Source organism: Macrosteles quadrilineatus, unplaced genomic scaffold, assembly GCF_028750875.1.
Source record: "Macrosteles quadrilineatus isolate MER2022 unplaced genomic scaffold, UCM_ALF_1.0 Scaffold_1__1_contigs__length_201487025, whole genome shotgun sequence".
In the NCBI taxonomy this organism is placed as follows: Eukaryota; Metazoa; Arthropoda; class Insecta; order Hemiptera; family Cicadellidae; genus Macrosteles; species Macrosteles quadrilineatus.
The window spans coordinates 102,870,011-102,892,004 of NW_026542594.1; the positions used below are offsets into that span (position 1 = coordinate 102,870,011).

Below are 21,994 nucleotides of genomic sequence, written 5' to 3' on the forward strand. Positions count from 1 at the left end.
ATAAAAATACCAAAAGTCCCTGCCCCTGGCCCTGCTGCTTCAGCGGGGGGAGGGGGGAAAGACCCCATTTTTTTAGTTTTTTACTTCTACACTAAAAACCGTGCGTTGTACGGAAAAAATGTAAATTATAAAAAGAAAGATGATAAAATTCTCTACAAAAATGGTTATATTAATTTCTTATGTATATGCATTAGTTTTAAAGATATTCTCAAAATAATATAAACATTATTTTCTAAATTGATTTTTCAGACGTTTTTTTTTCTGCCAAGAGATTTAAACTGCTCTCTCTGGAACAAAATCATAATAATTTTTATTTTTACAAAAATACTATTTCCCTATGATGAGCGAGTTTGAATTTGAACTTCCAGTGAATCTGTCTGCATACTGTTAGAAAACCAATTCTCATCCAATACAAACTAGACTATGTCCTTCAGCAGAAATAAGTTATGAATCTCGGATCCAACAACAACCTTGGATGGCATCCCCCCATGAAGCCATTGATAATAGATTATCAAGCAGGTTCTACCTTTACACCTCTTTAGTTGAATTTTTTAGTATAATACAGGTCAGATGCATGATCAGCTAACGAGTCTGACCAAGGAGTGGGTAAAATTAAAACAAAGACTACTAAAAATATCTTATAGAAATAAAGATTAAATCTTTATTATTTCTTTACAACTTATAAAAATATGAATCAATAACAATATAGAGTATTCAGGCTTAAATGATTTACATTTTCTTATTAATATTATAAATAAAATAACATATGATTTTGAACCAGTCAATCAGGAAAAACAGCTGACTGGTTTACTTAGTTGGGTTGCTTACTAAAACCAGCTGCCTGTGCTGTTCATACCAACAATGTTGGTGTTTTAATGTTGATACTAATTTAATTTTTCAATATCCATTGAATTTCACAATGTTTATAAAGCTATGCGTTTGAATATTTTGAGTTATGCAATAAAAAAATGTGGAGATGAAAACCTGTCCAATTTTGAACACAGTTCCACTCAGTACCGACATAGACAAAAAAAATTAAATATAGACTGTCAGCCGTGCTGCGGTTACCATAGGTTCCGGCGCACACCGCTGTAGTTTACGTAGCGCCTACGCCGTAACTACATGGCGCTCCAAACGGTGTGCGCCAGAAGCTATGGTAACCGCAGCACAGCTGACGGTCTATATTTAATTCTTTTAGTCTATGGTACCAATTACATGGCCCTTCTTTATGATGTTGATACAAATGTTTTTACCACAGCATAAAGAACCACCTCATGACTTGCCCAGATGATGACAAAAATCCCGATTTTAACATGCACACACATAGAGTTCTATCAATTTACCAAACAAACTATTTAAAGTAAATTTTGAGCTGGTGTTTCTTCATTAACTACTAGCATCCTGATTGGTTCTTATATTTTTGTTGTAAGACAATTTCTCCTAACCCAAACATGGTAGGGTAATATTTCCCAAGCATGACAAAATATTTTAACCTAAAGCAGGAGAAATCTGTCTTGCAGTTAAAACAATTTGGAAAAACTTCAAGGTAATTCTAACTTGGCAAGCACTTCACTGTAAATATTATCAGGCTGAGCAGAACTTCTCCTTTTCAAACATTCCAACGTTCTCTTCTGTAACAAAAAGTAGGAACCAGTATAATTACTACAGGTAATATGATACAAGAACATGAACATTATAACATAATACAAGAACATGATACTCATGTTCTTGTATGTCCTTCCTCCTCCGACATGACTAACATTTACTTGAGTCATTACATTACCTAATAATGGCAGTTTTTTTAATAAAATTAGTTTGTTATGAAGAACAGGTTTTTAGGTAAAAATAGAGGGTTTTTAACCCCTTGCGACGTTTTAACGGCGTTCTGATGTGTGCGCTCGGTGCGTGAAAATGATCCAGAAGCGTAATAATTTTGATACCGTTGGAAAAAGGAGATTCTGAACTTTTATTTTCATGTATAAAAGAACCTTGTAGCACTAACAGATCAATATAATTGCTATTATAATTTGAACAATATTTTGGGTGCGTAACATTTTCAAGCCGCAATCGACAAAATCTTGTAAAACACGTTTTCTTGAAAAAAATCTACAAGTCTAAATTTTGGCCTGAATAGGAAGTGGTTGGTACCATTGTAAAGAACTTGAGTTGTTCTTTTTTTTTCGTATAGAGAACTTAGTCATACGACGTTAGGAAGTCTGAAAAATATTTTTTTGAAAACAGCTGTCTTGTCAGTTGGCCATTTTGCCCAGATGACGTTTAAACGGCGGTTATTTCTAAATCACGAATAAATATGTTGATACTTGACACAGAGTTATGAGAATCATACATATTTGAAGCTAATAAAACGTTTTATCTCTATGATTTGGTACCTTTCAGTATTGAGATTTTGAGACTCAGGTGACACATTAGTTTTAACTGGAAAAACAAGTTGTAAGTAAGGTTTACAGTGCGGCTACATTATTATCTGTGCTAATTTTCATCAGAGGTTAGTGTTTTAGTGTAAAAGAAGTGTATTGTCAGGTGGTGTATGAGTTTTAGTAGTAGTATTTATCCATATTACACTGGATAAGTATTATTATTTATGTCCAAATTTGTGTTATTGAAATATAGTTTGGCCGCTTAGAAAACGACTTGCGCGCTAATGCTAAACCAATGCTGGAGGAGTGGCCGAACTATAGTGGTTGTTTAGAGTTTATGCCTATATCCTAGGCCTAAATCATAGCCTAGCCTACAATGGTATGTGTGTCTCACATGCTTCTGAAACCTTTTGTTTATTGTTAATGTTATGATATTATTTATTTGTTTTCTGTATATGTATATTTTCGTGTTCAGGAATATATTTCCTATAAATACGTGTAATATTTATCGTAACTTTGACCACGGTAACTAATTTTAGTTTTCGTAAAAACTAAAATTTTGTTTATCAAGTCATATAAAGTTATAAAAAAGTTATAACTTTGAACAATATAACATTATTCTGAATAAATGTATTGTTACCTTTAGTAATATAACAACAGTTGTATATAAATTGTATACTTCTGATTATATTTCAAATTTGAAGTACAAATTTGTTGATTTTCCCCATTTTCCGTATTTCCCCCCGTAATTCTGGTAAAAAAATTATTTGAAACAAATCAGTCACATTTCCACGTAGGGAAATAAATTGCCTACATTTAATATATCTTAGATCGCCTGTAAAACATTTGGTGTAAAAATGCTAGGCCCCTGCTTTTCAAAATTATTCCAAAAATTTATTTTTTCACATTTTGCAAAAAAACCACCATTAGGGATTCCTGATATTTTATTCAAAATCTCCTTTCTTTCTTTTCTGAACAAAACAAGTATGAATATGACTAGGTTATTAACAGTACTTTAGGCAATGGGAACTGTTAAAAAAACCTCTGCAAAATGGCCAAAATTGCAAGGGCATCGAGCAATTTTGCATTAATCAGGCCAGGGCAGTTCCTAGGGTTAAGGGTGACTATTTTAGTATGAACTAGAGCTCGCCCCATGGCCGAAAACTCGACCAAAAGTATGCATTGTGCAAACTTCTCTATTTTCACCCAACGCTCTAAATAAAACATGTGATTGCAATTTCTTCCATTTGTTTTGATTTTCTGTTTATATTTTGTTGTTATTTGGTTACCAACATGGCACCCCATAAGAACCACGTTATTATTTATTCATATTTTAAATTCATTTTTGTTTCTTATTTTTTTGTCTATTTTTAATTTATAAAGGGATTCTGCACATCTACATAGGCTAACATTAATCTAACAGTATGCGTAGATTTTCCCTGCAATTCAAAGGAGCTGAGAAAAAAAAATTTCACTAAACATGCTTGTCTATTAATATATAGAATGAGCTATATATTAAAAATGTTAAATCTACATAAGAAAGTTGAATTTCCATTTTTGACCCAATTAACATGAATATTCTCAAAATACAAATAAAACCTGCACATATAGGACTGATAACCTTTCTTTTGGTACAACCTGCGTGTAAATTGGTCCAGTAGTATGGTCAGGCTAGCTGTCGTAAGTATTGCAAAAGGTTTTTAGTATATAAAATTTGATTGTTAAAATATGCCAACTGTATCAACAATTGTTATAACTTACCTAAGTTGAATCAAGGCCCCACTAGAAAAAACAGGCCATGCTGCAGCTCGGGCAGCGCAACACTACGTCACAGTGGTGGATAGTTGTACTAAACTCTTACCATTAAAATCTTACAAACAGCCAGCTTGTTTATTTACCTAAAACATATGGGAATGGTGATGGCAATGAATTTATCAATGAAATCTATGCACTAGTGTGACGTCATGGATCCTGCAGCATGGCCTGCTTTTTCTAGTGGGGCCTAGGTTGAATACACTATTGAAAAATAGCAACAGTAATCATCTGTGATCCTCAAATTTGATTAGTTGCTTCGCCAATGAATCGTCGATGAATTTTTTTAAATGATGATAATAACCTATGCCCTGCTACATGAACATTACCAAGCGCTTTGAGTCGATTTGCCGGTGCTTGTTGGCCAAGTTCCAGAGGTTAACTGCCAATGTTGCGAGGCCCTGGCTGGACAGATCACCCCTCACCATCACTGCCATGAACAAGTCCAAGGCAAGGATTGCCTACAACAGCAAAGCATAATACTTAATGAGTAACCGACAAACCAAGAATAACATATTATATATATATATATATGTTATGCGATATCATATACAGGGTGTCCCACAAAGTGGTTTAAACGTTTGATTTTATATTTCTTGCCTATCTATGGACCGAACATTTTGAAACCACAATTAATTACTAACACAATTATTGAGTAGGGTTTAAAAAATTCTAAGAAAATTTCAGCTCCCTTACCCTTAATAACATAGGAATTAAATAAAAGGGCTGGTCTCTTGTTCTGTCTTTACTATAAATCATATGATTATATAAAACCTTATGTTATATTTGGGGAGTGTTATTAAACAAGGAGTATTGTGTAGTTGAATGCTGTAATCTATTGAAGAAATACCTTATTATTTATCACTGTATCGATCTCGGGATTTACATTTACTTTAATTTTCTCCATTTACTTTCTCCCCTTAAACCATAGTATATGGGGAAAGTATTGTTTTTCTCAAAATTTCCGAGTGTGAATTTTGAGTGGAAAGATCCGTTTCCCAAAAAAGTGGTTTTTGAAGTGATGTGAGTGTGTATCTGTCTGTATGTGAGCTCTTACAAATGTGTCGAAACGAGATCCGCACTTTGTTTACACAACGGCACAGTGCGATCCGTTGGCGCTTCGAGATCCGTGGTGGTGGATCTCGGAACGCCAAAGCATCTGATTGGTCATCCTGAGCTTATCAGGATCACGGAAATACCCGAAGTTTGCCGAAAACAGGTGGATCTCATTTGGGCCGGTTTTTCTATAGTGTGCGTCTGCATAAAGTTCTGAAATCCGGCACCACGTCGCGCTAGCGTCGCCTACGCACACAATCATACACACCTGGTCACAGTGAGATCCCCTAAACTGACCAATGAAATAAGAGTAGTTCTGGTCTGATCCTAGTTGGACTGGGGAGTGAAGTGGTTGAATTTCCTGAATGACTGATGATGTAACTATATATACAAAATTTTATTAGCTCGATCGCCAAGTGGCTCTGTAGTCTAGTAGTTAGCCTACAACGTCAAAAACCATTTAAGTGATTGAGGTCTTTACTTTACTAATCATATCATTTATTTGTTGTTGTTGTTAAATCATAGTATAATACAAGTTGTGTCTTTTGTTGTTTTTCAGTTGCTGTTATTCTTTACAGAATTTTATATATATACATATATCTTTTATCAACTGTTAAAAATATAGTTCCTGTTCCTGTTTTATTGTATGTTATAAAGTTCGTTTCAGCTGTTATTATTCCTTGTTAGATGTTTATTTGTTTGTTGAATGTTTGTAATCTGAAAGTATATACTCATGTTAAATAATTTTAAGAATATTCCTTGCATTTACACTTGTTCTTATTTTTGAATTTAATTTATTTTTCTAAAGTTTCTGTACAGTAATAGTTCACACTGACTCAAGATCAAGATAAAGATGGAAAAGACAATAGTATTATAAGAAACGCTGCGGACAAGCCTCTTTTAAGGCTTATGCAGTTTTGTATTATATAAATTCATTGTATATGTGCTGTACCAAGTAATAAATAAATAAATAAAATCTTTAACCATGTGTCCTCACGACTACGTTATATTTTGTTATCAAAGACTTTTGCAAATGTTTGATTACATTGTTCAATTTGTAGTAATCACATTGTTGTAAATGTGTGTTAATGAAGATGCAGTATAAACTTTACGGATGCATAATTTCCAATGCCGCTCATCCTTAGATTATTATTCAGGATACTTTTGCTATACCATTATTATATTGTAGAATTTGTAGTAATCACATTGTTGTAAATGTATTCTAATGAAGATCCAGTATAGACTTTACGGATACATAATATCCAATGCTGGGTGTCATCCTTTGATTATTATTCAGAATACTTTTGTTTAGACTTTAGTTATCTTTGATATTACCTACATTTTTCCTGTTAAAATGGTCATTATCATTAATAATAGTTTTATATATCTTTGATTATGTAAACCATATCTATGTTATCTTTATGTTTTGTGGTTACATTTTTTAAGCATTAATTTCTGGTTCAATGATGACATTATTCACGGTAGTGTTAACAAAATAAACAAGAAATTAACAATAATAACATCGTGGGTTCGCCCAGACCTGAGACACCCTGCAACATAATTCATTTAGATAAATATATTTAATCTTCTATAGGCTTCATTCATCCAATAGATCTTGAGGGAGCCTTCGACGTAGCTTCCTGTTCTCAGTTGCTTCGCTAAGATGAAAAGTTAATGCACTATTAACCATTAAGTTAATGCACTATTAACCATTAAGTTAATGCACATTGTTTAAAGATTTCAGAAATTTTGAAGTGGTTTTTTCAATAAAGGCCGAGAAGACTCCACTCCTAGCTCTTCATGTATATGCCTGTTTCTAACAAACCAGGGAGCATTCACCACTATTCTTAGAATTTTGTTTTGAATCACTTGAATTTTGAAGAGTTTGTTTTTTGGTATAGGCCCTAGCTAATCCCCAGATAGGAGATGTATGTTATAGTCCTTTATATTCTGAACAAAATGGTACACATTCCATTTCTGTAAAAATTATGGTTCAAAAGCTACCTATTGTAAATTGTGTTATTTTCCCATAAAATAACAGAAAAATCGGATTTTCACAAAAAAAATTATTATTTACAATATTTTAACTTTATTTAGTTGCCTCATGATCAGTTTTAAATCAAAGGCCGAATTATTGATTTGTAGATTAGAACTGTACAAGCTGGCTTCAGAGTAGATTTCCTATTGATTAAAGGGAAAAGCTTTGTAAGCGTGCATAACCTTGGGACAGTTTTTTATTGACGTGGTAGTTCCAATTAAGTTTTTTGTCCAGCCATACTCCAAGATATTTTATCGTTCACTGGTCATCAGGGTTCCAAGGTAGAAAGTTACATTCTTAAATTTTTAATACTAGGTTATAAGTGAATTACAATTTATAATAAAACAGTTTCTTATAATTGGTTTATTGTTCTATTCCTATGCGTGTTTCATTGGCATAACAATATATGAGAAGTTTTATTGTAATAGTGTAAGGAAAAATACGTTTGAATTAGCCTATAGTTATGCTTTTCCTGGCCAGCTTGAAGTAAATTTGATAAAATTTTGAAGTTGACTTTAGAAGTACCATTTCTTATCAAATATGTCAACATCAAAGATTAATAAAGACAAGTACTGTCATTTAAAAAGCTAAGTAATTTTATTTTTACAGAATGATAAATATTTTGTTCATTAATTCAGAACTAACTAGGACTTGATATGCACCAGTCATTCGCTATGTACTCGAGAAAACTTGACAAAAAAAAAAATCGAAATCGTGCGCAATCTAGACGTACGAGAAGAAGGATTTGTATTGATCTTTTTTATTTAGCGTTTTAGGGTTTCTTGGTTAGGTGGAGATGGTAAAAGGCCTAATTGAGTTCACAGTTTACGTGATGTTTTTGCAGTTTCTTTCTGTGAAAGTCATTAAAATATTCTCTTGTGATTAATGGACGATAACCTAAAGCATAGACCAAAGCCCCTTGGTCCCCACCACCACCTCTGGCTTAAATCTGACTTATTTTCCAAGACGATTCCCCGTGAAAAATCATCTTTCTTCTTATGCTTGTCCTACTTTCAATCCTTGTCTAGATACACTATGTGTGCAAATTAAATTTAATTGAATACTTGAATTGAATTAAATTTAATTTAATTGAAATTCGCCTTGAAATTTCCATGTCCTGTGAAAAACTGCGTTCAATGATGGGTCATCTCCCAATCTTGATCCCGTCCCCTTGCAATTGCCACTCATCTAATGTCTCCTCTTTTCTGACACTCTTGCTTTCCGACGTAGTCGTACCCACTTCCTTGTCTTCCAAAATCCTAATCCTTTCTTCAATGAGCAGCATTTTTTTTATATGCAAATTACATACTATTTTATGACAAAAGATGTAGTTGGGTGCGTGAAAAATAATTATTCATACTTTGTTAGCAATATTAAAGTAAAACAATAGTAGACTTCATCATTAGGGCAGGAAGTGACTCTTTTCAACCTGAGCTCGAGTTTCAGGGAAATGAGCATGGGTTGAAAAAACCCTTTTTGCTTTTGTAACGAACTATACTTTTTGTATTAGGCTATTAAGCAAACTAGTTTATATAGCAAAAAAATGTTCATGCAAAAATAATATCAAAATACGTATCAGAATATTAGGAAAGGGCGTCACTTACGTACAGTTAAGGTCTAGCTTTTCAGAACAGTGGTGCTATCCATCGACATTGGAACAAACTCAATTTACTTTGTTCACAACTAACTATATATAACATCATATTGATGTTCTTTGGTCCAGGATCACTTCTTAAATATTAAAATGGTATAAGATTACCGGTTGACAAAATGCCTGCCCGTGCCGCGTTGTGTGTGGAACTAGTTCCCGAATTCATGTTAATCGTCTTCGTCTGTCAATGTCTGGTGTTTATTTATTTAAATGTTAGTGTTTTTGTGTGTTTGTAAAACTCTACGATCTCGCAAGAGTGACAAGAAGAACCTGATGATGAGGTTATAACCTTGAAACCGGTAGCTCTATACAACAAATGTAGGATCACAGACGGAAACAGGTAATCTTATACCATTTTGCAGGGTGTCCCGGAACTCTCTACCAATATTTTAGGGCATTGTTCCTGGGTAAGAAACATATCTAAATATCATATTTAAATTGTCCGGAAGTCCTTAGTTACTCAGATAGCCGCCATTTTGTTTTTTTTCACTTATAAATTTTTTTCTGAAGATTGGTTAAACATACGAAGTTGAAACTTTGCACAAACATGTATGACAACTAGACAAAGCTACAAAAAAATTATGACGATTTTTCAAATTCATAAAACAAAATGGCGGCTGTTTAAAATTTTGTTTCTTAAATTACTCGAAAACCGTTGATTTTACAAAAATTTTACAAGAATAACTTTTTTAAGGCAATTTTATTACAAATCGATCGACACCTTAATCTTTAAGATCGGACGAGTATAAACTGAGATATGGCAGTTTTAGTGATACGTGACCGCTTTCAGCATGCGCTGCAACTAATATCCGGCGGTCACGTATCACTAAAACTGCCATATCTCAGTTAATACTCGTCCGATCTTAAAGATTAAGGTGTTGATCGATTTGTAATAAAATTGCCTTAAAAAAGTTATTCTTGTCAAATTTTTGTAACATCAACGGTTTTCGAGTAATTTAAGAAACAAAATTTTAAACAGCCGCCATTTTGTTTTATGAATTTGAAAAATCGTCATAATTTTTTTGTAGCTTTGTCTAGTTGTCATAAATGTTTGTGCAAAGTTTCAACTTCGTATGTTCAACCAATTTTCAGAAAAAATTAATAAGTGAAAAAAACAAAATGGCAGCTATCTGAGTAACTAAGGACTTCCGGACAATTTAAATATGATATTTAGATATGTTTCTTACCCAGGAACAATGCCCTAAAATATTGGTAGAGAGTTCCGGGACACCCTGTATAACATATATACCTACATACACATATATAGCTAGTACATAGTAGTATATGTATAGCTAGTTACATATATAACTATACATAACTAAATGGACATGGTTTGAAATAGTTCTTAAGATTAACCACCGACTGCAGAACTCATCACTTCTAGAGCAAAGTTGGAATTTAAATAAAGTATTTCCTAGCAAGACTTGTCAACATATATGTAGTTATTATGGTAACAGTTAAATTTATTTACCTTAAATCGTATATTACTGAAAATTATGTAGTTTTGGTTACAGTTCAGTATGATGAAGTGAATGTTAAAAAGTGCTTATTCACAGTGCATTATCTTACCATTTTATCATGTAACTTTCAATGTATATCATCATTTCTTTGTAGTGTTGTTTTCTGTTGTTTGGTTAACTTTGGTGTTTTATTTAAGACAAGAACCGTGAATGACCGGAGGGAACGTGGACGTGATCGCTTGCATCACCCTCCCAATGGAACATTTGACGGATACAGAGCAGCAGTACTAGACCGCCATGATGCTACATCCAACCCACAAATGCATGTTAAATATTTACCTACATTGGCTTATGTTTTAAGCAAGAAAAAACTGGCCGAGACGGTTCAATTTTTACTCTTTGCCATAAAGGTTTGGTTTGTTTACCTCATTTGTGGAACTCACCCTACTTTCAGTAACTTATTAGAAACTCCCAATCTGAAAACAAGGCTGAGAGACCTAAATCCAGAAATTATTTGGATAACATTCTTCAATTCAGTTCTGCCTTTACCATGTTCTGAACAAAATTGCACGTCTCCCATTGCTCTAAACATTTTGGTTCAAAAGTTATTGTAACTTTTGTTATTTTCTCATTAAAAAACCATAAAATAACAAAAATCAGATTTTTTATATAAAGCTGGTTTTGATAAAGTTCAGGGTGTCTACTACATTCTGGATGAAAAATTCATGGACAATTCCCGTACATTTAAGGACACTTTGCTGTAACCTTTGTCGGTGTCATTAGGCCTACCGAATAATTTTCCTGATTTGTCAAACTGTATTAATCTTGTTATTCACTGTAGTTGTACCAGAGAGAAAAGTAAATAATAATAGATAAGAGTTAAAAATTTCAAAATAGAAATTTATTGAAAGTAAACAAACATAGGCCTACCTATACTTTAGGTAAAGCTTTTATAGTGTAACAGAGAAACGCAATCATTGTCTCCTGCGATAGCGACAAATATCTCCATCGGTCACGTAAACTTCATAACATAGCTTATCCGATCCAGGCCAATTAATTTGGCATGATTCGCCCTGGCACAACGTTAGGTTCTCGACTACTTTTGAAAAAAAAATCTTTAATGCATATTGTTACTCAATTCTTAGTACAAAATCAAGGTATGGTAAGCGGCTATTAATAAGCAATAAGTACAGAGTAAGATTATTGTATTTTCATTTGCAAAGTTAATATCGACACATAGCAATCATTAGTTGTTTATCTTAGGCTCAATTACATTTTCTTAATATATTTTACAGCTCTTTCAAGAATCAAACACATTGAAACCTGAATAGCCAACAATATAAGACAAAGATACAGAAAATGCAATGACATAATTGGAAACCAAGCAGGCCTACATAGTGATAAAACAACAATGCTTGTGGTTTTGTCAATTGAAAGATAAAATGTCCATAAAAAAGGGGTTAACTTACAAAATAAGACTGTAGATTATTTACATGTTTAATATGAAACCATAAACAGTTTTATGGCACTAGGCACTGGCCGTGGCAAGAAGTGGAATTTAACAGCCATTATAAAGCTATTATTTTCACGATAAAATAGGTTTGGGATCTAATAATAATTACCCTGGTAATAAAAAAAGAAGTTGTAAAGGAATAAATATTTTAAAAGTGATACAACTTTTATGAGCTAGCTGCTGAGTCAACAGTTCTTGGAAGTACTTGACTTGACACTTGATTGTCTTGATAAAATATTAATGGATTTGAGATTGCTAATGGAATTTTTATTGCATAATTACTCTAGTAATAAATTATGAAAATGTAAACAAACATCTGATAAACCTTTTATGTGCTCCTAACCAACTAGCGATCAATAAAATTATGGCCCATTAAAAATTTAAGGACATAGTCTGGCATTTAAGGACAATTCCCGTACATTTCATGGCCAGTAAAAATTTAAGTACAAATCCCGGATTTCCCGGTTGGTAGACACCCTGAAGTTAGTATGTTGTGGTCCTTAAAATTCTACACAAAATAGTGCCAGCCCCATTGCTGTAAAAATTACGGTTCAAAAAATATTACAATTCTTGTGATTGTCCCTATAAAATATCATAGTCATTCCTACCGCTTACCCATGATAAAGGGAGAAAGTATGAGTCAGATTGCTGATACCGTTTATTTTTACTAATTTTTACTCCATAAAACCCTGTTCCCCTCTTACATTTAAATGTAGGTTTTTACACGTTTTAACCAAATTTCATCAAACTCAGATGATAAGTAATTGTGCTAGGCCTAATTATATATGTAAATTTGAGCAGATGGTGTTTTTGGCCTCGGGGGATTAAACAAACAAAAATCAGTCCTGGGTCTGGGTCTTACCATGAGACCTACAGTAATAGCTTATTTCCTATATGGACAATTTGCTAAAAAAATATTTAAACTACACCTAGAACAGTCTTGTTGTTAAGCTGTAGTCTAAATATATAGGTAGTGACTCCTAACTACCTACTGTATATACAGGGTGACACAAAGGAACCGGACGTTTTTTAAACAGCTGTTCCATTGTTGTTGCACGTGGTAGGAAGATTGAAGTTATGTCATTACCTTCAGTGAGGCTAGCCATTTTTGTTGAAATGGCTCAGTGGACCCTAGACCATCGCGTTTTCGCATACAATACTTTAGTCCGAAATGGCGAATCCGTCGTCAAATCCAGCGGGAATTTAGTCAACATTTGAATATTGAACGCCATGGAACGGTTCCAAGCCGAAATACGCTATTAAGATGGGTTTCAGGGTTCCGAACAACTGGGAATATAACAAGAAAGAAACCACCAGGCATTGTTAGAACTTCGAGAACACCCGAAAACATCGCCAGAGTGAGAGCAGTATTGAATGAATGTTTCCTAACAAGGTGATTTCTCGCTTTGGTGACATGCCGTGGCCGCCAAGATCATCTGGCTTGTCCACTAGTGATTATATCGTTTGGGGGTTTCTTAAGGAGCGTGTTCATGCTCACAAACCACGCACTCTAGAGGATTTGAAGTTTGCAATAACAGAAGATATCAATGGCATTGAACCTCCTGACCCGAGTTTCAGAGGATTTTCAGACCAGAATGGACATTTGTAGATAAGTACATGGCCGCCATATACATGATGTCATTTTCAAAAAATGACGGTTTTGTAACAAATGGCAAATGTTTACCTCACTATGTACAGTATTAAAACCAGTTTATTCCTTTTAACTACTGTGTACTACTTATTTAAAAAACGTCCGGTCCCTTTGTGTCACCCTGTATTAATTTGCATTTCACATGTGATATTTATTTATCTTCTTAACAACTAATTGTTCTTTTGGTTTATATTACTTTAAAAATACACACGTTTTTATCACCTCTTGAATTTTAGAGTTTTTATCTATTGGTGACCCCGGTCTGATTTTAAACTTCCTAAATGTCCAACGGAGATCCATCAGTAGACCAAATTTAAGTCAAGATATCCCCTTTCTGGCACTCAGATCCAAGACTGTGGTTTGGAAAATCGAAACCCAGTTTTCTGTAGCTGGGAATACAGTTGACAAGATTAAATTCTATTACATCTGCGGTAACATCAATTTGAAATACGCAGCGCAAGTGAGGGATATCCTCACCCATCCTCTAGCACGGTGTGACGTTTTGTAACGGGTCAAATTGGTAGGGGGTAAAATAACGATTTAAACCACGAAGTTCAAACAGCTAAACATAAGCTGTTGAGTAGGCCTAGTAGCGTCACTAACATAACCGTTGCAACCTAACCTCGAAACGGAACCGAGGTGACAGATGCATCGGCAGACGACTGGGAGAGAGGAAGTACGAGGCATGTTTTTTAAGTAAGTACCGCTTTTAAATTTCTCCGTTACAGCACTGCGATTGGTGTTTTCGACATTTGCGCTGTGTATGTGCATCTATTGGTAAGACCTAGCCGGAAATTTGAGAAAAATCGGCCGTGTTTACATCCGGTTTCGAGCATTCAAAATGGTGCCGCCAATCGAGACTGCCGCCAACTGTGAAGTGCGCGCTGTAATTTGATTTTTAAGTGCTAAAGGTGTGAAAGCTATTTCATATCATCGATAGATTAGTGAAAAGTATGGCGAGAACATTATGAGTGACGGAATGATACGCAAGTAGGTAAGGGAATTTTAAGACGGTCCCACCAACGTTCATGATGAGCAACGCACTGAGTATGGGGACAGTAATGATGCCGCCCAGTGCGTTGCTCATCATGAACGTCGGTGGGGCCATATTTAAATGCCTTGATCCACTTGCGTACCATTATGGCACTCATAATGTTCTCGCCATACCCTTCACCAATATGTTGATGATTTTCAATGGCTTTCACACCAATAGCACTTAAAAATCTAATTACAGCGTGCACTTCACAGTCGGCGGCAGTCTCGATTGGCGGCACCATTTTGAATTCTCGAAACCGGATGTAAACAAGGCCGATTTTTCTCGTATTTCCGGCTAGGTCTTACCAATAGACGCCCATACACAGCGCAAATGTCAAAAACACCAATCGCAGTGCTGGAACGGAGAAATTTAAAAACGGTACTTACTTAAAAAACATGCCTCGTAAAACTGCTGCACTGTTTTTACGGAGAGCGTTGTCTGCTCCAGTTTTACTTCTCCACTTTAGTTCTTCGTCTTACTTCCTACTCTACTTCTTCTTGTTTAGTTCTTCTTACGCTTTCCCTCAAGCGTCAAGCGTTGTTTTTTCGTTTTTTTGGTAACCTCTGACCAATCAGAGTTGAGCATGGCGGGAGGGAGGTGATTCGAGCCGGGTAAGAAGAAGGTATTCATTCTGAATCCGACCGGCTTACCCTGTGGAAGAGGAAGAGTTCAAGAGTTTCGTTTTGCCATTTTTCGAGCGTGCTAAGCTACCTTTTGATTGTGCTTAAGTGCGAGTTAATCTTCGTTAGTGTGTTCTTTGGGTGTCAGTGCAGTGAATACTCGTCAGGTAAAACGTCTATTGATGAGTTCTACGATAATACGCCTGTTTGCGCTAGTCCGATTTAGCTCTCCAGTTGTTCATAGTCGCTAAGTTATACCTAGCCCACTATCACAGGCGGACGCGTTGCAGAAAGTCAACAGTCCCGGAAGGTCAAATAATTTATACCTGTGCCGCTAGGTCAAAAACTACAATGTTTGCAGTGTCTGTAGATCAAAAATCCCAGTAAGTCAAATAGTACAGTCCGGGCTAAAAACGTAGTCTATGTTAAAGCAATTGACTTATTGGGAATTTGACCTAATGCAACAGCAGTTTAAATATAACGAAATAAGATAAAATATAAGTTCAGTTTCGCTGAGTCAACAGTGCCGGAAGGTCAAAAGTATAATCTGTTAAAAACAACGATAGTCCTCTCGACGCATGACTTCAATAATTTCGTGTTTTGATGTACTTAAAGTTGTGCTAAAATTTTGAAATTTGGCACAGAGCTTCTTGGTTAGTCCTACTCGATGACTATTTTGTTGGAACTTTAAACTATTTACCGATCTAATTAATAGAAATTGATTTGTATGGTGAAATAGTTTTAAATCGTGATTTCTAACATGGAAAAGTTAGCATGCGAGATTTTTTTTTGTTTTTGGGTTAGAGAGGTTTTGTCTGTGGCAAAGTTGTAGCCAAAAGTGTGATGCGTAAGATATATTCTTTTAATTTTTTACAATCAGTGGTTCAATAAATAACTTGGGTTGAAGAGGACGGCAAATTTAGCATTTCACAACGCATGGAAAGAACTACATCGTACGATGCGACTGCTGAGTGGACTTTTAATTTACAGTTCTAAGGACAAGAAAAAGATGAATATACAGATCACCAGTACATTCATATTATTTATAAAACATCTTTCTGTATTACCAGCTTACATTTTTCACTTATAAGAATACATCATAAACAGGGTGTTAAAAATAAGCGGGGAGATACTTTACCTAGTAATTCCTTGGGTCAAAATAAACAGAAAATCAAGGATAACATTTTTTTCAAAATCGTTTCGTGAACCAGATATCCACCATTTTGTATTTTTTACATACAAATATTTATTGTAAAGAAAAATAAAAAAAGAATATTTCCTATATTCTTTTTGTAAAGAAAAATAAAAAGATTCTTACTTATTTCTGTAACTACTTTATTTCCTTACTTAATTGATCATTCCATCAAGTAAAACCACCTCACACCTTTATGTAATACAATTTAGGTATTCCATACAGGTGTGAGTATTATAAAAAGTTGCCCCCTGGTGGGGTTTGAAAATGAAATTTAATTTAATTTAATTGAACTACTGAGGACATACAATCACAGAGCAGTGCGCAGTGGAATTAAAGATGTTAAGTGGGCCCTGTAATTAAATATCCCAGAAGTCCGATTTATGGACCGTGAGAGGTCTGATATGTCCTCCAGAAAATACCTTCAATGATCTTAAATTTAACACTTCTTAAAATGTAATAAAATGTGTACCAATACTCTGAATGCAAAATGTACTCTTGTTGAAATTCTATTAAAATATGGCAATGATTCTGTAGTACTGAAATATTAATACCAAACACTGATTAAACCAATATGTAATAATTTGTATAATAATATACAATTGACTGATATTGTATTTTATTGCAATTGTTCGGTTAAGCCGATTACCTTGACAAAGACCAACACAGGAGAATTAATAAAATTGTTGAAAGAATAAGCTTTGTATATTGTCACTGAAGTATTTACAAAGGATACAGATATCAATGGTAATCCAAGGGTTCTTTGCTCTATTGACACTTCTGTTAAACAAAGGGAGAGTATTGATTGTGATTTTCTGACCTTCTTTTGTTTTCTGAGATACTGACAGCAGAGCCTCGGGAACCTAGGTTTGATTTATTTAATTTATTTTTAGGCTATCAGGCTTCCCAAATTTGTATTTATTAACAACTGGCCAGTCGACTTTAATATGCAAAAGGGGCTATTCGTAGTTCTGTGTATAACACACTTTATTGCTCAGTGGCAAACTGGGCCAAATCGACTACTGAGTCGATTGTTTAATTTAGGTTAATAAAATGACTTTTATGGCGTTAATGGAAGCCTATCCTTATAGCCTGTATTGAAACCTACCCTTCAACCGGGACAATGCTTTGATTCAAAACTGAATTGATACACAATCAAACACTCTCAGATCTATATATGTATATTAGAAGTGATTTAAATCCAAATATTTAAGTAAGAACAAATTGTAACAGTTTTACGTGACAGACAGATGATGATAGAATTTGAATTTACTTAACACTCAAAATTAATAATATCACAGATAAACATTGCTCTTAAAAATTAATATACCATTTCAAATCAATTTAATAAATAATTTTAATTCGACTAGGATCACTATTATAACTTACATTCTTTTTAGGACATGACAAAATTTAATAAACATGTTTCCTGAACTTTTGACCATGTGCTTCGACATGCCAAATAAAACATGAATTGTTCAGACCAAATGAGACATGTATTCTGACTGTAAAAATTGAATGGACATGTGAAAAATTGGCAGATTGGCAGGACTACAATAATACTAAAACACAAATAACACAATACATTTACTTACGTACACATGTCGACACATTCACATTCATTCCGACGAAGATTCACGCGTACCGAACATTTAAAAACTGACTCGTGGTAATTTGTGACTTTTTGTCTGACCGAGCGGAATATCACGACACGGTTTTTTCTGGTGTAGGACTTATTAATTCTTGTTTTTTCGAGCTGGCGTTTAATGATTCAATTGAAAAAACCGTCACGACGACCCGCGATTCGCTAGAAACTGACATTTGCTATCGATATGATGCATGTACGAATTTTCATCACGAACGTGAACAATCAATCCGGCATCTCAACTGTCTCGACTTAATACTAATAAAACACACCCCCAAATGCAATTCGGCGAAATTTTGACAATTGCGATAATTTGATGCACGTACAATTTCTGCCCGAACGCGAATTTCCGAGCTACGAATTAAGATATTAATGAATTCGTCCTACACCAGCGACAAAACGCGACTTTACATGTTGACTACGCGAGTACTGAACCACGAGTGAGGACGACGAGACGCTTTGCAGACGACGCGGTTCCCAACAATCTTCGTATCCTTCCGCGTTACGTCATGGTTGGACTGACTTGTCCATTGCCTGTCGCGGATTTTGAATCTTTTGATTTAAAAATCGGCACATTATCTTTGCACTTTTCCAACCGATATTTATGAAACTTGGTATGTATGTTAAGGTAGGAGAGACCCATGTTATAAAAAAAGATTCATATCGATTCACCTTAAAATTTCAAAATTTAACACTTAACTACAATATAATATACTTTACTATACCACAATATTTACGTATCACCATAAATCTTTAATAAAATAAAACGTTCACATTTTAAAATCCAAAGTAAATCAATATAATCTTTCCTTTTTGAAAAATATAGTAAAAAAATAAGGCAATGTATAACGAATAACGACAGGCGAGTTTCGATCTGGGTGTTTCAGGTTTGAACATAGGAGGATTTAACATTAATTAACATTAATGTTTAATCCTCCTAGGTTTGAACTGATTGAGAGGAATACATGAAACCGAAGGGGGGAGGTAGCAACAAGTGTACTAGTACTTACTAGTGTCCAATTAATTTGATGGATTTAACCAAAATCTTTTCTATTTAACTTATTTTCAGCTGTTAAATTTCAAACGATACGTTTTAACTACATCATTAACATTATTATCATCATCATCGTTTGAGTTTGGGTTTGCGGCAATTTTATGAATAAAACCTTTAATTTGATACCAAACTTGACCTCTGCTGCTACAGTAGACTCCCTCTAGTTCGGCTTCGGTTGGATCGGCCGCCGGATGGTCCGGCCCGGTCTCAGGGGGACAAGTCATATGTCACGGGCGAATGACCTTCGACAGGATTGAACTTGAATGTTTAGTTTCCGGCCATAGAAGTAAACAATTCATGTCAGTTTAGTTTACGGGTGCTTCTATGGGTGAATTGTTGCATATTACAGATAATACATATTTAAAACTATGTTACATAACCTCAAAAATACCAAGAACATTTTTTATAAATAATTTTTCTTCGGTCTAATATGTTGAAATGCAGTGTATAATTAAATATTTCGGACCACTTTTTTATGCAGTAGGTTCCCCCATTATTGTTTTTGAAACACCACGGTTTATTTGACAAAAATAAATTAAAGCAAAACAAAGAAATAGCCATCGTTAGCTTCAAGGTCAAGCTATCCCCTTGCACTGACAGTCATCTGCTCACACAAACTGATTTCTGCTGTACACTTGCTTGCTATCTCACAACAGTTTGTGATTGGGTGATTAGTAACTATGGCAACTTGTTGAATGTGTGGATGAAGAGAAACCAAAGAGGCAAAGAAAGAATAGAAGAACAAAGAAGAAAGAATAAGCGGTGTTTTACGTCATCCATTGTTATCTTTATCATATTTTACGACTGTCCTTATTATCTTTAAGAATAAGTACTATAATTTTATGCTGTTTTATGAACTGTCTAATGTTTTTATCAACATTCTTATGTTCTGAAACAACATTTAGTAGTAGCCTATGCTAACTACGGTAGCTTGCAGTACTAGACTTTCTATTGTTCTGTTCTTTACGTGATTTATTGCTGTACGTACAGTGTTGTGTAATTTTTGTTTTGATTGAGTATGCGTGATTTTAAACGTTTCAGTTTTTTTTACTGAACCAAGGTTATTGACTTAACATATCACGATTGCGCAATACTATAATTTGTATTTTGGTTATGTAAGATGCACTAAATCCGGTTAGTCCGGCCGTTTTGTAGTTCGGCCAGTGGTCCGGTCCCGAGGTGGCCGAACTAGAGGGAGTCTACTGTATTAATTGACTGTATGGACTATTAATTAACAGCTGTGTCTAAGGATTATGTCGGCCTTAGTCACTAATAGGACAACAAGATCGTTCCACTCATCACCACTCATCTCCATTCATACTTGGCTTATAATGCATACATTTGTATGGTCGCCATTTCAAAAACAGGTAAAATAGTATTAAAATTATATAAGAATTTTGTCTTAGTCTTTGTGGTCTATCCCCCTTAAGGGATAAAAAAGTGATAATAGCTTAAGACAGTAGATATGTATGGCTATTATTGATATACCAAGTCTCACTACTTTATCTATATTGTTAAAAAAATATAGCCAATCCAGGACTTTTCAACCATACTGTATAACGCCAACACGAATTTTTTCCGTTGAACTCCTCCGCATTTCTTTAGCGATTTTGACCATTCATGTCTCATTAGAAAGAGCGTGTCACGTACATTTGCAAACCAACCTTAAATTTTTTTAATCCATTGGGCTCAGCCCCAGTAGCTCTTAAAGAACCCATGTTATGCCTATGAAGAACATATTGATTTGTTTATATTAGGATCAGCTCAATTAATTGCTGTTATGCAATTCAAGGAAATAATGTAGGCTACATTATTAACATGTTACTGATTTGTTTGAAATACTATATTTACTATTTCAATTTGGGTTTGCTGGATAATTTAATCCATTTTACCAAACAATAAAAATTAATGGACAAAGTACTATATTTCATGAGCAATCATTGAAAGGACCAATTGAAGTCCTCATCAACCAAAAGAATGCCTACTAAAGCAAATAAAATTGAGACGAACATGTAATGCACGAAATCAGGTGGTTCTTAAGTATGTGAAAAAATGTATCGCTATTCAAAAACAGACGGAAAACTTGTAAACATATTCGTGACAACGGGTGTAACCTGGCTACATTATCAATGACAAACGTGGACAACCTTATATAAGTGTGAGTAAGTCCGGAAACAGAGTAAGTCCGAAAACAACTCTAAAAAATAATAAGCAATAAATTGCAAGAACCGTTGCTTATATCATTGGGTATACACGTATCTACTGACGTGTATACTCAATGCTTATATCGAACTGTTATATTATGTACATCGTGAGTATTTCCATTAGTTGTTCCATTTAGTTGTGTGTCCATTAGTATAATATTTTAGTTGACTCTTATAAAGTCAGCGGAAATTGTGACTGTTATTACCCCTGAAATAATGTTTGTGTAGTACTTTGCAATCCTACCAATGCTTATAGAATCATACGATTACAATTTTCTGGTTAGATGTCGCAGAGTGGTGACTACTGTGTCTTTTTGGTTTGCTTGTAAAACAGGATCAACAGAGATTTTCCATCGACTTAAACAATACGATACTCTCAAATTGTGCATTGCAATAACAAAATATCACATAGTTTGATGAATATTTGTGTGTAAACCACATACCCAGTACACCTGCATTCTATCTATTTTACCTTTTATTTTTCCAAGACTTTATAGAAAATCACGTGAAAATGAAAATACGTGATCAGTGAAGAAAGGCTGTACCCATGTGTTTTATAGGTAAAGAAGACAAGGGCGGTCCTAGACATATATTTTGGGGGGTCACCGGGGGCCTGGGGGGTATGGAATACCCCCCAAAAAGGAGGGGGGTCCTGGGGTTCCCCCCGGGAAAAAGATATAAATA

The 21,994-nt window shown here is 34.5% G+C and overlaps 1 protein-coding gene across 1 annotated transcript in view; it reads right to left on the bottom strand.

Annotated features, from left to right (window-relative positions):
- Nucleotides 1-634: 634 nt before the first annotated feature.
- The window catches only part of LOC129001386 (VPS35 endosomal protein-sorting factor-like), a 144,731-nt gene continuing 123,371 nt past the window's right edge, over nt 635-21,994 (bottom strand). Inside the window, exons 19-20 of the mRNA XM_054428675.1 lie at nt 4,520-4,651; nt 635-1,631 (exon numbers count right to left, since the gene is read on the bottom strand). Of these exons, the coding sequence (XP_054284650.1) occupies nt 1,542-1,631; nt 4,520-4,651 (222 nt within the window). The 3' untranslated portion in view covers nt 635-1,541. The remainder of the gene's footprint in view (nt 1,632-4,519; nt 4,652-21,994) is intronic.